The sequence below is a fragment of the Pleuronectes platessa genome, chromosome 1 (assembly GCF_947347685.1).
Source record: "Pleuronectes platessa chromosome 1, fPlePla1.1, whole genome shotgun sequence".
NCBI classification, from domain to species: domain Eukaryota; kingdom Metazoa; phylum Chordata; class Actinopteri; order Pleuronectiformes; family Pleuronectidae; genus Pleuronectes; species Pleuronectes platessa.
Window position 1 is genome coordinate 21,535,899 of NC_070626.1, and position 15,705 is coordinate 21,551,603.

A 15,705-nucleotide genomic window follows, 5' to 3' on the forward strand; every position below is an offset into this window, starting at 1 on the left:
ACAGTCGTGGTGTATTCAGTGTTGTTTCATTCAGTTGCTCATTACTGATGCACTGAAACATCAACTAGACTGAATTTATGAGGGGAAAGAAAATTATAATAAGTCACGTCAAGTTAGATTTGTTTTAGCATTAAAAACAACAGGAGTAGATTTTAAGTGCATAACAATCCTGGTAACCAAAGGCAAAAAAAGCAGTGATCAGTGATGTGTGTTTTGTAATTATTGAATGTAAAATTAGAAAAGACTGTTAGTGATCATTGAATAAATGCTATACGAGTGCATGAAGACAGACCAGCACTCAGAAAATAGCTATGGCTAACTTGAATGCCTTAATTAAATTAAGTTTAACGTAAACATTAATATATACACTAAACACACAATATATTTTAACACCCGCAAGTTAATTTATTCAAATTAACAAAACATGCAAAAAAAACTTAATTAAATCAGACCCTTTACATTTAACTTATGTAATCAAGTTACATGGGAATTTAATATGTAATTGAAATACATAAAGTGCTCATTTTCATTCAAAATGACCTATTTGCAACAGGCAGCAGCGAGCTGTGTTAAACAGGAAGTGAAAAAGTATTGTTCTGATGACGCATTTGTCACTTTTTATTTCAGGTTTGACTACACTTACCTAATATAAAAATCGTTAATAGATTATATCTAGATCCTCATTTCAATATGACTGTAAATTTACTTATTCCAGCCAACACCATACTTCCGGTATTTGTTTTCTTTTCTTTTGGCTTTATTAATATTACGTTTTGTAACGGCTTTAGCGCTCTCACCACGATGCCGCTGCTTTTAGATTACTAAAAAAAGAAGTGTAGACTTTGAGCCTACACGCCCAAAAGAATGCGACAACACACTTCCTCTTTGCTGCTAAACACGCGATTTTCTAGTATATTTATTTTGAAATGTAGGTTCGCCTCCATGGCGGAAGTGGCAGACCTCGGCTGCAGCCAGCTATAGTTTCACACAGCGCATAAATCTCGCCTGGTGTCTGAGCGGCTCATGGAGATCATGATTTAAAACCCGCTGCCCGGTGATTTGCAGGATTAGGTTCATTGCGCAGCAGCGAGTGTTTCCGTCCCGCGCAGGAAGACAGACACTGCTTGTGGTCGTGGGGCTGAGGCTGGTTGTGTTGTTGCATCCACCGTTGCTATAGCTAGCTGCTGGTTAGCCGGACATGTTGGTAGCTAACACCAAACCGCAGGTCTGACACCAGAACCAGCCGCGGGGAGGTTTGTGTGTAACGGAGCCACACGTGTTAATATAACCCTGCAGGGAGAAACACGAAGACGAGCGTTAGCTGGATGCTAGCTACGCGCAGCTAGCTGTTTGTGTGTGTGTGTGTGTGTGTATGTGTGTGCGCTCGCTCAGTGCCACGGAGCCGCGTCGCTGTCCACGTCTCTCCTGCCGTGTGTAACGTTGCCAGCTGAGCTAGGCCACGTCCCCGCGGGCGTTTATCCCCCGCTGACACAGGACGGAGCGGCGGGGTATGCCCAGTGTGCGGAAGGAGGAAGGAGAGTGAGCTCGGTTGACATGTCGTCCAGCTTCACGCCTGTCTGGGTGTAGTGTTTGTGTTTCGCCGCATATACACTCGGCATGTCACGTAGACGGATGTGCTCGACACCGGGAGAGTAGCGCGCTCGCTGGGCTCCGGAGGCTGCGGCAACGACACAGGGTTACGGTACAGGGTATTTTCAGTGGGGATGGTTGGGTTTGGCGCAAACCGACGGGGAGGCCGCCTCCCGTCCTTCATCCTCATCTTCCTCATGGTGATCATCGGCGTGCTGTCGTTCAACTACTGGACGGTGTCCAGCAAGCACGGCCGTCTGCTGGACGAGCTGGCCGAGGTGCAGACGCAGGTGAAGCGCACGGACGCGGCGCGAAGTCGGCTGGAGAAGCGCAACACGGAGCTGATGGTGCAGGTGGAGGCGCACAGGAAGCAGATCGACCAGAAGGATGGAGACTACAGCGTCATGGAGGGCAAGCTGCAGGCCCGGGAGGCGCTCCTCAAGAAGTGCGAGAACGAGAAGGTACGGATCCGCCTGGGTGTGGTGGAGCGGGGTCTATAATGTCTGACATGTTGGGGAAATGTTGAGAGTTTAACCCGACGACAGACGCATGGGAGGGAAGTTTCCACAGACTTCCACAGACAAAGTTTGATAGATCGATACATACTTTATTGATCCCGAGGGACATTTAGTCATCGGTTATCACACAAAACAGTCAAACACATGAGAAATCAAAGGTCAAGAATAAGTTCTCTACAGTGAGATGACAGTCCAGCCACCAGAACTACCGGAAAGCTGTCACTGTAAAGACGTTTGTGCTAATGGAGATGTTGACATTACAAATATTTTAAGTATAAGGGGATTTAAAGACAGGGGAGTGGTGAGTATTTAAGCCAAATATAAATACAGATTAAAAGATAGATAACTGAAGCTGTATAAACATAACCTTTAAAATTAGGGTGCAGCAGTTGAAAGGGTGAAAACAGTGCAAGATTAAAACATAAAATAGGTGACACTAACTAAGTGTCTTTCATATTTGAATCAATGTAGAGCTGGTCAATGAAACTATATAAATACATCTTAACAGTAACATTATATAATTAATAGCAACATACCAAAGGTTAAGTCAATATAATACTTTGTTCAAATATAGCCAGGAGGTATTTTTCATTACTAATCCACCTCAGACTTAGAAAAGGTGTCTCTGCTCATAAAGAAGAGTTTAAAACCACCACATTCACTCAGGAGCAAAAATCGGTCTATAAAATGTGGACATAGATAGATATTCATTGTGAGTATTATCAATATGGACTGATTTTATGTTAACCAAACTGGCTGAGCTATAATTTCTAAATTGATTATTCCTCCTATCATATTTTTTCTGCTGTATATCCACATCACGTCTATTGATCCACATCAGATATATTTCTGCTTAAAATGCTGCTACAAATATCAGTAAATTCATAAACTGTAAATATTTACGCATGTTAAAGTTGAATCAGTATTTGATTTGGTGTGGAGGGCAAATAGTACAGGAATACAATGGCAAAGCATGGTCCTTATTATAAAGCCTTCATGCAGGTAGGAAAAGACAAAGTTGCAATAGCAAGTTATGTCTCTTCATTCTCATATCTGTATTATATTACTGTTATCTCCATATTCTTTGTCAGAGGGATAAAAAACGGAGGTGACTCAGGATGGATTGAGGGTTTTAGCTCATTGATAAGTTTAAAACCAGGAAAATTATCGTGTTAATGAAGAGAACAATGGTTCATATCGAATTGTGTGTGGTAGCTAGTGGCAGAAGATAAATGCAACTCAAGACCTCAGTCAGAAACTGATTCATCTGGACAGTTTTATCCACCACCCAACCACTTTCACCTGAGGCCTGTTCCACTAACGGAGGGTTTATAAACAGAGTCATAGCTCAAATATCTCACAAGTGTTTCAATATCACTTTAGGTTTTTGGAGAAAATACAATGGTCATGGTGTTTCACTGAACCTTCACATCATAACCACTTGTGTCTTTAAGTTCAAAAGACATAGATTTGACATGCTTGCCTAAATTAGGAGATGAGGCTGCCTGGTTATTCCACACAGAACAGTTTTATGTTAACTAGAAATCGTACTCTTTAGCCGAGCTGTATACAATCCACATTTCTGTACATTCCTCCCATCTGTCTTCTGACACTTTATATGGTAAATTATAGATATGACTGCATTTGTTAGGAAAAGCGACATTGAATTAATATTGATTCATTTCTTAAGCACATTTTTACACATTTCACAGACTTTATGTATATCTCCTCTGTATGCCCCACAAGGCTGTTCCCATCTTTTGTCCTGCACGGTGGCCCCGGCCAGCAATCCACTGTCTTTTGTGTCCCAGCACCCTATGAGCATTGACTGGTGTGTGCCCAGCTGCCCTGGCAGACGTTAATACAACACATGAGGGGGTCGTTTTCATCTCATTTGCATCCAGTCTGACTTTTCTTATTTCTGTTGGACAGGCCCACATTTGTTTATCTTTGTCCCATGCTCGGTTTAGCATCATGGACAAACCACTGCTGGTCTCTAGTGTCCACATGGTGTCCCAGGAGCCGCGACATATATCACTTTAACTAGTCAGAGAGGATAACGTTATGCCTGTGTGCACAATCACAAGCGGTTCCACTGTGAGAGAAGGTTAGATCATGAATTGGCAAATGTAGTTGAACACTAAAATAGCCGTTTATTGCCTAAACTCATGAAGTCATTGAGGGCTGGTCTTCATTTGCAATGATGTTGAGCAACATTTTTAAATCACATAAAAGCACACAGATTATAAAACAACTGTATATATAGATACAGTTAATGAAAATATGAAAAATTTACAAAGGATAAACCAGGTAGAAACAGAAGCTGAATGATCGGTGGTCATGGATCAGACATTGAATAGATCTTTCTGGTGCTTTGTTAAGTGTTCACGGTGGTCAGAGCTCAGAAACCTAAAGCTGATCTGCCCATGTCAGTGCAGACGTGTACGACTTCCAGAGTTAGCCGGCCATGAGACTGACTTTGATATGATCCAGAGCACAAGTCAAACATAGAAGTCATATGAAAGGGCAGCTTCCTAATAAGATCCTTGTAGATAAACAAACACAAATGCCCGTCACGTCTATCAGATAAAGAAAACCACAAACTTCTCCATGCAGGATGTAATGATGGATCCTAGAAGCTCTCCAGTGATAAACCCAGAGGGCTGAGTGATAAACAGCATCCAAGGATATTAGAGTGGAAGCAGAGTCTTGCCTATAAATCACATTATCCTTTTCTACATAAGATTAGGAAAAACAACCCCTTTAGAGTTTTTAGGAAAGGCTTTGTCCAAAAGTCCTGATGAGATCATTGAAATGATATTTGAATGGGAGTTTATTGCTTTCCAAAAATCAGTGTATTTTTATTCTGTTACTTTCAACAAATGGATCATTTTACAGAGGAGCATTTAAAGTTCTTGCAACCAATACCTCCTCCTCTAAATACCATAAGAAACCAGGCACATGCACTTGAACAACAAACCAAATTTATATAATTTGTCTATAATAGAAAGGTAAATATACATAATGTAGGTAATAATCACACGTGTAAAATGACTTGGAGAGGTCCACAGAGATGACAGCACACTATATTTACAAGATAAGCTGCAGTGACCTCAGGTTGGAAGAAAGTCTCTCAGCTTCATGAAGTCACTCTCCATACTCAGTGAACAACTTAATAGTTGAAATGGGTGATATGAATATCGATATGCTTTCTCATGTAGCAAACATATCCATAACTGATATGAAAACAATTAATTTGATTTGTGTTAAATTACTATTTTTTTTTTTATGGATGTTCAGCCTTTATGAGAGGGGGAAATAAACCGTTTACTGTCTCTAATGTCAGTAATTTCTAAATGTTAACAAACTGACAAATTACAGACCAAGTGGTGTTTTTATTTTAAGTTTTTATTAAGTTTTGACACTTCCATCTCTCATGGCAGATGTATATATTTTTTCTTCTATAAGCGTTAAAAATCTTAGAGATTTTCTTTGAGCAGAGTATAGCTGGTGACGTGCTAACATTAGACGACTGTAAGCTCCTTTGTCTATTGGTAGTAACTCTAGTATCCGGGTTCTCATGTCGGTAATTAAGATCGAGATAATCCACGTAGCCGTTGTTCCACTCCTTTCTTTTGTCAACAGCCAAACCCTGTTTCAACACAGAGGCATACTACAGACAGTGAGAGGCCTGCAATGCAGAGGAAATAGTGACAGTGGAGTTTTAAATGGCTTCCACACAGTACAGTATATGGGCTCTTGTAGCCATTAGGTTCTAGAATGAATTGTAGAAGCTTATAGATCTTCATACAGTGTGCAAACAGTCTGGCTGTGTTGTTGTCTATGTAGCTGTTAAATTTCAGCAGGCTCTCAGGGAAGGCCATTAATCACTTGTGCAGCTTTTACAGTCTTTTTGAATACTTTATTTACAGTTTTTAATTTTTTACATTCACAAAATATATTGACGCAACATACTGCCAAACAAAATAACAGAAAAGCTCTCTCATAAGTCAAGATATTAAGTAGTTGGGAGCAAGGTACAGCAACATGAATACAATAATGGAGTTATGCACCACACCCGGTCATGTAGCCACGCAGGTCAGAGTCCTGATGGATGTGGAGTAACTTAACTCAGTAAAGGTCACTAAAGTCTCTCACACATACCCTGAGCATTTGGTTAATGCAGACGCAGTTTTTCTATATGTATAATAGACAACATCTCCAGAGCCAATGCACATAACAGGGTGGAGCAGTAAATTCCAAGTCAGGAGAGCAAGTTATTACCATAACACGGTGCATGTCTGCATTTACAGCAGCTCAAAGGTCTCTGCAGGACATCCGAAGATGACCAATCCCTGGTCTGTCTGAATGTCTCTGGAAAAAGATTTTGAAAAAAGTATATATTTTCCGGTCTTTCATTTTTACGTCATAATTTTTTCATTTCCCCTTTTAGATTTTTTTTCTTTCTCCTCAAAACCTGGTCGTCCCTCTCAAATAGTCTCTGATCACGTTAATATTTTCTCTGCCCCTGTTGTATCTGTTTATCTGCACTAAGACATACAGTGGTTGGACAAATGTCTTTTCATTTCTGTTCCCACAGTTTATTTCCATTGGCCCTATAGGAACGCCTGGTATGTTGACAAGTAACGTCAGCGCTGCTTCACTGCATCCGTGTCTGCTTTTCTTTGTGCAGGGCGGTTTCTGTTTAACCAGGTTTATTGGACCACTTGTCGGCATGAAACTTATTGTTCTTTCCGAAGGTGCTAATACTTCTTCAAATAATGCTTTTAAAATGACTCATCACAGTGTTGAAACAAACAAACAAACAAACAAGTTATATTTTAGGGTAAACCCAGGGAAGGTGTGCTCATGATCCTCAGAGCAACACCTGTCACATTCAGGAGACACTGATGGTAAAATGTTGTTCACTTGTATTTGAGTAATGCCGTCTTTATCACCTTGTACTTTATTAACCTGTAGTGTGAGTTCACAGAACAATTAACCTGGGACGTCGCCTCTTCCCACAACTTACATAAGATCTGAAGAAACCAAAGTAATGTACAATTTGACACAAGCTGCTGAGAATCTGGAAGTAGCAAGACATGTTATGTGTCTCACCTGAATATATCAAACTGTACATTTGGAGGTTAGAACTTAGTGCTTCATTGATTTAAATGATGTAAATCATCCGTTACTTTACACATCTCAAAGAGAAGCGGATGCAAATGCTTTACTTTCTGTCCACTCTGTCCTCACTGCAATCTGTGCCAGTCAATTATAACTCATTCAAGAAGGTAGATAATCCCAATGGATTCCAAAGATGATATATAATGCCCATGTTCACCTTAAAACTAATAACCATTCTAATATAATAGTGTGGAAAAGATAATGCTGCTATTTTTAAACCACTTAAAGAGCTACATTTCTAACCTATAGGGAGTTTTTGAAACCCTATAAAATATTTGTCAACACCTAAAAGTTTGCCTCCCTCCCATCTCCTTCCCTTGGAAACACAACTTAGAGTTTAATTGAAACACAAAATAAAGAGCAGCTGAGAATGTCCCTAACATCACAGTGAGCATAGGATTGGGATCCAGGTTAGTGTGTTAAGTTTCACATTATCGCTGTTCATTACAGAGCTATTTTAATGAACCGCACTATGGGGTGGTTTTCCTGGTCACTGAGTTTAAGTTATAAAAGAAATATCGGCTTACGAAAAAAATCCTAAACCACCTGTAAAGTAAATATCAACGTCTAAACTTTTTGAATGTTAAAGGCATCTGCTCAGTTAAATGCGATGAGATACTTCATTTTCCCACTAGCTACATGAACCCTGTCGCTGTTTCCTTTTCGCAGTAGTACTTTCGAAAACAAGGCAAACCTGCTCCGCCTGACTTTCTTCATTATTTAGAGAACCTGTTGCACATCTCTTCAACAGCTTGTAGAAGAAGAGTCAGCATTCCCTTCTAATTGCTGAGCCTTTGTTTTCCTCTCTTCAGATGAGACTGCAGAGTGAAGTCACATCCCAAATTACAGAAATCCAGAGGCTGGAAGGTAAGAGCACTTCAGCCTTGTCTGACCAGCAGAGGGCACTCTCAGACCCTCTTGTAAAAACATCCAATGAGTCTGTTGAAATTTGTAATGCATTAATCAGACATGAACTAAACCTCTTCAAACTATTGTGTGTATCTGTTTGTGTTGCGGTGAACAGAGCAACTAAAGGAGCTGAAGCAGGAGTTCATAAAACAGGAGGAACAGCTGAGAGAAGTGAAGAAAAATAGCACCACGTTGGAAAGAAAACTTGAGTACGAGAGGTATTTTAAGCTTTACAACTTCCTTTCGGTGTAGTGACTTAGGTCAGAGTTTTCCCTACTTCAAACATCCGTGACACAGGGTCTCAGTCACGTTTGCTTCTTAAGTTATTAATTATTATGACCGATTTTCAGTTGAATATTGACTTTAATCAAGAGATGATGTGTGATTGCTCATTTTGGTTCCAGTTTTCAATCAATATTTCAAAAATCTCAGTTTTAGTTTGGTGTAAAAGAGATTCCAGATAACCTGAGTGGACTCATGAGAAATGTGTGTTAACTAGTTTACAGTGTGGACGTCAGATTGCACAACTGAAAAACGAGTATGAAGAATCCAAGAAGACTTTGGAGCAAGAAGCCCTAAAGCTAAGACAGGTGAGTGCTGATGAAATCTTGACAAACACTTTTAAGTTGATATTAAAAGGTTGAGCCTGAGGAGCCCCCATATCCTAAAGTGCAAATGCATTTATGCTGGGGCTGCACAATATATCGAAAATCTATCCTCATCGCGATATCAACAGATTAGAGAATCACTTTTTGCTCGCGTTAAATGCATCACTGTGAGAGGTTGATTTTTAGAAAAGAATTGTCGCCCAGACGCACAAAGACTCCACTGCTGTGTTTGTGGCTCTCTCTCTTTCACTCTCTTGAATTGTTTGTCACCACAATTTCAATACTGATCATCACATAATGATCAATACTTTCCTTCATGAGTTAAATCTTTCTTCAGAGCAGCGTGCACATTCATAAGACTCTCTCTCTCTCTCTCTCTCTCCCCCACACACTCACACACACAAACAATGTGATCTGACACGTGTCAAACTTGAGATGGCGGCGCTCCGTTTGGTTTGACGCAGGGCAAATGACAGAGAGACGAGAGGATACTGACAGAGCCGCTAAAACTTGGGAAAAATAACTTTTCAAGGTCCAAACATTTATTAAAATACTCACATTAACACTGTAAGTGGACTTAGTGGAGCTGTGTATCGCTCCCTGGTTTCTGCCTCAGACTTGATGGTGCTGTGGCCAGGCTGTGGACCTTCTCCTGGCTGTGGAGCAGTCCATGGTCTCCGGGTCAGTAGCCAGGGACTGTTTATGTTTAGTTGACATATCGTCATCGTGCAGCCCTAATTGATGCAGCATTTATTCATTACTTTTAGATTTTTTTTAACACACTTAGTGACAGTATCAGCTACACTCTATTAATTATATTAATTCTTCTCTCAATTTTTTTTCTTTTCTTTTGACATTTCTTCAGAGTGTGATTATCAGCCAAAAGGGTGTATTGGCAGGAAGACATGCCGAAGGAGCACCTGGTGCTGAGATGGTTGGAGAGCGCCATACTGTGGCCACTAACCGGCATGACAGTGATGATTTAAAAGGTACAGTGGGTGTGATGAGTCAAAGTGAGGCTTTACCGCTCACAATGTTTCTCTCTGTTGCTTTGTGCTTACGTGTATATACATTATTTGACGTTCCCTTTCCTCTGTTACAGAAGAGATGGGGAAGCCTGGCAGTGATGCTGGCATGCCTGGTATTGAAGACAGTGAGGTGGGAAAAATCGATGATGTGCAGTTTGGTAAGCATTGGACTTAAAGTTATTACTGCACTTTTCAGGTTGACAAATGCAAAGTTTTGGCAGAGCAAGGTGAAGTTAAAGAATAATACCAACGTAGACTCACAGAAATCTGCTGCCGAATGATTTTTGAGCCTGCGACTTGTTGAGGGGAAAACAAAAAGCTAACACTGAGCTTTGGCACAGATTGATCTTCAAAAACACAAAAGTTAACGAGCTTAAAAGTATCATATTAAAGACAATATGAGAAAAATAACTGACAAGCTGCCACATTTAATTTCTGATGTGCTTAGAGCTGTGTCAGGATCCTTTGTGTATGTCACTGTACGTGACAATGTGGAAGAAAATTAGAAGGGCCCTGAAAGAGGGGGAAAAAACTCCATCTCACTGTTAAATGCAGTGGGGGGAAAAATGCACCAAAATTGTATGGATTCCTCCATCTTCTACATACAGTATTCTGGTAATCTATGTATTTTTTCTGTACTCCTGCTATAAGACAGACAAGACAAAAACATGACTTATTTGGTAAAAAGGCTATTCTGTGGTGTCATAGCTCAAAAACTGCCTAAATATTTCTATTACTGTGGCAACTAAAACACAAAGCAGTCAAAAGTGGAACTCAATTTCTCACTCATTTCATATTCAGCCTTGAAGAAGCCAGCCGTCCCTAAGAAGCACGAGGAGGCCCCTGATGCGGTTGTGGGCGCCGGTGCCGGACCTGGCGTTGGAGCAGCTGACGGCCCTGGACTCCAGGGTCTGTCTCTGGACCAGCCCGGGCTGCAGCAGGACAGGGTGGAGGTCCAAGCTGTAGTGGCTGCACCTCCAAACATCATGAAACAGGCGGACAAACCAATAGTGTTTGAAGAGGACAACAAGGCAGGTATCAAGGCAGACGAGCTGGGAGAAGAGCAAAGACAACTCCGAGGTACAGCAGGCACCACGACCATATGATTCATATTAATTTTAATAACTCTCAGGCCTCACTGAAATACTGTTTTACTTAATTCAGTTAGGTTTCTCTGACAATTATTTTCCAAATGTTTTCATTTACATCTTCTGGTGCTACATTTAAGAAAACAAATACACAGTTTGAACTACGCCGTTTCATTGATAATAATCATGAATATTTAAAATGCATTCACTTTCCTTGATCGTTGTTGTCATGTAGACCACCCCCTAAGCTTGTTTTCCTTTCAGCTCCAGATAATGTCAAGGGTAACAGCGAACACTTGAGGGGTCTCGCACTGCCCCCCAACCCCGCCCAGGCGCCCAAGCACATCCAGCCTCACCGTCCAAAAGACCAAGTCGCAGCAGAGCCAGTACATCACCGTCAAAGTGAGTGTTCCTCCACAGACACAGAGAATAAAGTAACTGACTTGAGATGTGGTAGATGGAGGGGTAAATATTGTATTAACTCATCGACTGGTGATTATTGATTAGAATAACTATGAGTAAAAAAAGAATTGGTCAAATCAAGGCTGTTTTTTGTTCGCTCTGCCTTTGTGCTGCCTCCCAGCTCTCTCTAATGTGTGTCAACTCAGAGGGTAAATCACAATTGTGGTGTCTGTGAATGTAGCCCATCGCTAACCGGTTACACACTTACTTCTACAAAAGACATGTTCAGGGTTAGAATTTCTATATCTGAGCGTCTGAATGTTAGTGTCATCGTGAATATGGAACACTGTCGAGGTGTAGAGAGAGAGAGAGAGAGGGGGCTCGGTTGCAGAGGAGTCCAGACCAATGACACACAGCTGACTCCCAGTTGATCCGTTCCTGCTGCCTGGCTTCTGCTTTGCTCTGCTGCTTTTTATTCTCCCTGTTTTCAAATGTTTGGTTCTTTCATCTCCCTCACACGTCCATCTTACCCTCTGCAGCTCTGTTGTTAAAAAAAACTCACTGCATACTCGTTTTATTTTTTTTCACCAATCTTCTGCATCTGATCACTTTATCCTTGCATCCTATTATGGTAAATTAATACCCACCAGATGTCTCATTTCTGTCAGGGTCTGGGACTTAGTAAACACGAGCAGCATTAAGATGCTGCCCGGGCTCATTGCATCTCTAGTCCCACCCAGTGCTGTCGCGATCAGAAGGGACCTCTCAAATCTGTGCTGCAACAAAAGCCTATGATTTTATTAGATTCCCATCAGCTGATGCCGAGGATCAACTACTCTTCCTGATGTCCAAACGAAACATTAAAAACAAAACCATAACATCAGTTAAGAACACAGACTGTTCGCATTGATCCGAGTGCTAAACCAATCACAAGTGTCTCGGCGTTCAATCACGACATTTCACCCCGTTTATATAGCATCAAATAATTAATTAAATCCAATCTTCTCAGTAACATGAAACATCCGTGTGATAAGATCGATCTAAAATGACATAAAACATTTTAGAGAAAATTTATTTGACTTTCTGGTGTCCCATCAATTAACATGAGAGTTTTGTAGGTGGGGAGTGGGAGAATAATATAGATTTATGACGTATACTGTATTATTTATTTAGTTTTATACTTTAACACTTACAAACTATTGGTTTTATAGCCTATTAAACAGCATGTTAAACTCAAAATAACCCCAAACAGGCCTCTGTAATGGAAGTTGCTTCAGTTGAGTTGTTTGTAATGATTGGGATCAACACTCCTCACAGTAGCAACAAAAAGTCAACATATAATAGGATTAATGCAGCACCATTGTATTTGATTGATTGATTGGTTGGATTGTAGAGATGATTAAACCAATAATTAAATTAGTGCTGCTAGGGAACTCCTTTTGTTTCCACTCAATCCATGATTGACTTTCCTTTTCTTTTCTGAACGACTCGTCGTCTTTTTTATATCTGTGTATCCATTCACTTCACCTCCCTTATCTTTTATCACATTCTACATACAATCACTTATTCCTCCATGCATTTACTATGCAGTATTCCTCCCTGTCTTCCTTCAACTGCCTCCGCTTTCCCTCCCTTCCTGATGAGGCCCTTCTCTGCCTCCTGCAGGCCGGTTCTTTGATGAGAACGAGTCCCCAGTAGATCCGCAACACGGCTCTAAGCTGGCGGACTACAATGGGGATGATGGGAACGTGGGTGAGTATGAGGCCGACAAGCAGGCTGAGCTGGCCTACAATGAGGAAGAGGATGGTGATGGTGGGGAGGAAGACGTCCAAGGTGAGCCAGGCTGGGGGACTGGACTGCCTGTTCAGATGTGTATCCTCCATTCCGCCCTTGCTCCTTCCCTCCACCCCTGTCCTGCTGCTGCCCTCCCCCCCCCTGCATCTGTCCTGACAGTTAGAGTAGCTCACAGTACCCTGAGTTTGGTCCTTGAATTCCATCATAAACTATAGATATGCAAGAATTATGACAAACTCCTTCAGGGTCAAAACAGAGCTGCTATTCATGCAGTTCGGGATGACTAACTGAATTGTGTTAGTAATTTGACATTGTATAGACACAATAACAATCCCATTTGTTTTTAGGGAAAACCTGACCCAGCAACTTACGGTTCTGTGAGAATAATTCTGCCATTTCGTATTTTCTCTCCTGCCTGTGCTTCTTTTTAGCTGTACCACCTGTCTGTGCCCACCAAACATCTGACCCACATCTAGACCAGTAGATAAATATAGCTCGCTGTGTTCGTGAATGTGTCTGTGTTCTCCTTGAAATATTGAAATGCATGCCTGTGGTTTATTTTCCCTGTTGTGATTGTTTCCCATGAATTCCTGATTACCATTTTGGATTAGAATTTTAATATATAATAGTGTGACAGTACTACTATCTTTGTTTTCATCCATCTTTTAAAAAACAATTGGTCATTTCTGCCTGGTGATTGGCTATGATTTGTCATTTTTATTTTATGTTAAACTGTTCAGTTTGTTTTCAGCCTCTGATTTAAAAACTCGAGGATGTTCTTGTTATTATAATGACCAACAAGGAAACTAATAATATTCAAGATAGATGAGAGAACTGTTTCCTCCCATGACTATATGTATTTTTCTATAGATTCTTAGCTAAATACATTGTTGCTGAATCAGTTTTATTTACAAAAGACAACATGGATGTAAAGCTGAAAATCAGCACATCAGCTAGAGTCCAGATATGCACCAGTATATTCAACACAATGGAAAAACATATCTTATACTATTCCATTTCTGAATGTGCAGCTATTAATGTGATTGGACTCATGCAGAGAACATACTGTAGTTAAAGATTCATGTATAATAATTTGTTTTATGCTGCGATGATGGTGTATGATTACACTTCATTTAGTGTAAATGTTTCTTTGAATTTACTTCTAATATTATTTCTCTTTTCCTTTTTTCCAGATGACGATGATCGTGACATGCAGGGAGATCGGGCTGTGGATTATGGAAAAAGACATCAAGCAATTGACATTCTTTGAATGGGAACTCATACAGCTGTAGCTCATTAAACATATTCAGGCCTCCCTCGACAACCAGGCTCTCTCTCAACAAGATAGCTTGAACATCGATATGTTTAAAGAATTTATAAGGTGCATCCTCAATGTCATGCGCTGATCAGACATTACAACTAATGAATTAATTCTGAATAACCTAACATGATATGAAGAAGAAGAAGAACATGGCATTGTCCTGAGCTGCTCTTGATTTTCCAGTGGTTCTACGACAGTAGACATGAGATGCTGTACATTGACTGTTGCGTTTTGTTACTTGATATCGGCCTCAGATCGTGACTGATTTGTCTGAATGAGGCCTGTTGACTCACATCATCTGAACTTCGAGGTCGAACTGTGTTTTGTTTTTGCTACTTTTCTTTACAGGTCGCTCTAACGTCCTAGAAACAAACTCTTCACCTGAGATGTTTATCAAAGAGACTAACTTGACTTTCTGCCTTTTCAACCTAACTTTGGGACTTTTACAGTGAAGACTTTTTTTTTTTTTTTTTTTAAGGAATGGGAATACTCAACAAATTTCAAGGACTCTGCTTATGGCCTATTAAATCAGTTTCTTTTCTTTGTGACAGACACTCCAAAGTGCTCCTCATTGTTTTGTTTTCCTAATGATACCATCGCATGCAGTCAAAGCCTTTTATTAATCAAATTAAGCAAAATACTGATGCATAAGCAATACTTAGAGCAATTGTTAGTATCCTCTGCCGTGTGCTAAGATGATCTGAGCACACATGGAACTGACTTACTGTACACATGCTTCCATTAATGAAGTCTCTTGTACATAATGTAGTTGAGCTGTTACCATTTGTACTGAGGAGATGTCCTCGTCCTTAGAGAAATCCGTCAACATGACATCGGTTCTGTTTGTGCAGCCAGGTACATCGATTTCTCGTGGAAAGGCAGATTGAATGTAATTTAATTTTATTAAAGGTGATGCTTCATGTCATTTGTCACTTGTGATCATGCTTTAGAGTTATTATAGATGTGGGAAACAACAGGTAACGCAGGTTTATTCTGGTGATAGTTTTTCAACAACAAGAAAACTCTGCTGCTTCCTAAGGACAAAGACTTTCGTGGGTGTCCAGCTCGTGAATGCCCTTAGTTTCTTTCTGTAACATCCTGTTCTTTCATTCTCTGTAAGAATGAGGAATCTGAGTATAAGCGGCTGGGATGTTATTAAAATCAATCGATTGTTATCTCGTTGAAGAAGACGTCATGTGCTGTTTGTTTACAAAAGAAGCAGCACACGGATCAATCAGCCCCGGGGGAAGAAAAGACGAG

General features: G+C 40.5%; 1 protein-coding gene across 3 annotated transcripts; it reads left to right on the forward strand.

Annotated features, from left to right (window-relative positions):
• Window positions 1–777: 777 nt before the first annotated feature.
• On the forward strand, window positions 778–15,370 carry golm2 (golgi membrane protein 2). Of its 3 annotated transcripts, none has more exons than XM_053423217.1 (10): window positions 778–2,051; window positions 8,108–8,162; window positions 8,320–8,413; window positions 8,704–8,794; window positions 9,678–9,801; window positions 9,915–9,998; window positions 10,642–10,920; window positions 11,193–11,330; window positions 12,996–13,163; window positions 14,318–15,370. In XM_053423217.1, exons 1-10 carry the CDS (start codon window positions 1,725–1,727, stop codon window positions 14,392–14,394), a joined length of 1,437 nt encoding a protein of 478 aa, XP_053279192.1. In that variant the 5' UTR covers window positions 778–1,724; the 3' UTR covers window positions 14,395–15,370. The 3 variants fall into 3 exon arrangements, with proteins under 3 accessions (XP_053279192.1, XP_053279185.1, XP_053279199.1); XM_053423210.1 differs by having other exon boundaries at window positions 927–2,051; window positions 8,320–8,422; XM_053423224.1 differs by lacking the exon at window positions 12,996–13,163 and having other exon boundaries at window positions 928–2,051; window positions 8,320–8,422.
• The last annotated feature ends 335 nt before the right edge of the window (window positions 15,371–15,705 follow it).

Coding starts and splice junctions, on each gene's coding strand:
- golm2 (XM_053423210.1), top strand. CDS start 1,725: ATGGTTGGGTTTGGCGCAAACCGACGGGGAGGCCGCCTCCCGTCCTTC. Junction 8,423..8,703: donor AGAAAACTTGAGTACGAGAG/GTATTTTAAGCT, acceptor TGTGTTAACTAG/TTTACAGTGTGGACGTCAGA. Junction 11,331..12,995: donor GCCAGTACATCACCGTCAAA/GTGAGTGTTCCT, acceptor TGCCTCCTGCAG/GCCGGTTCTTTGATGAGAAC.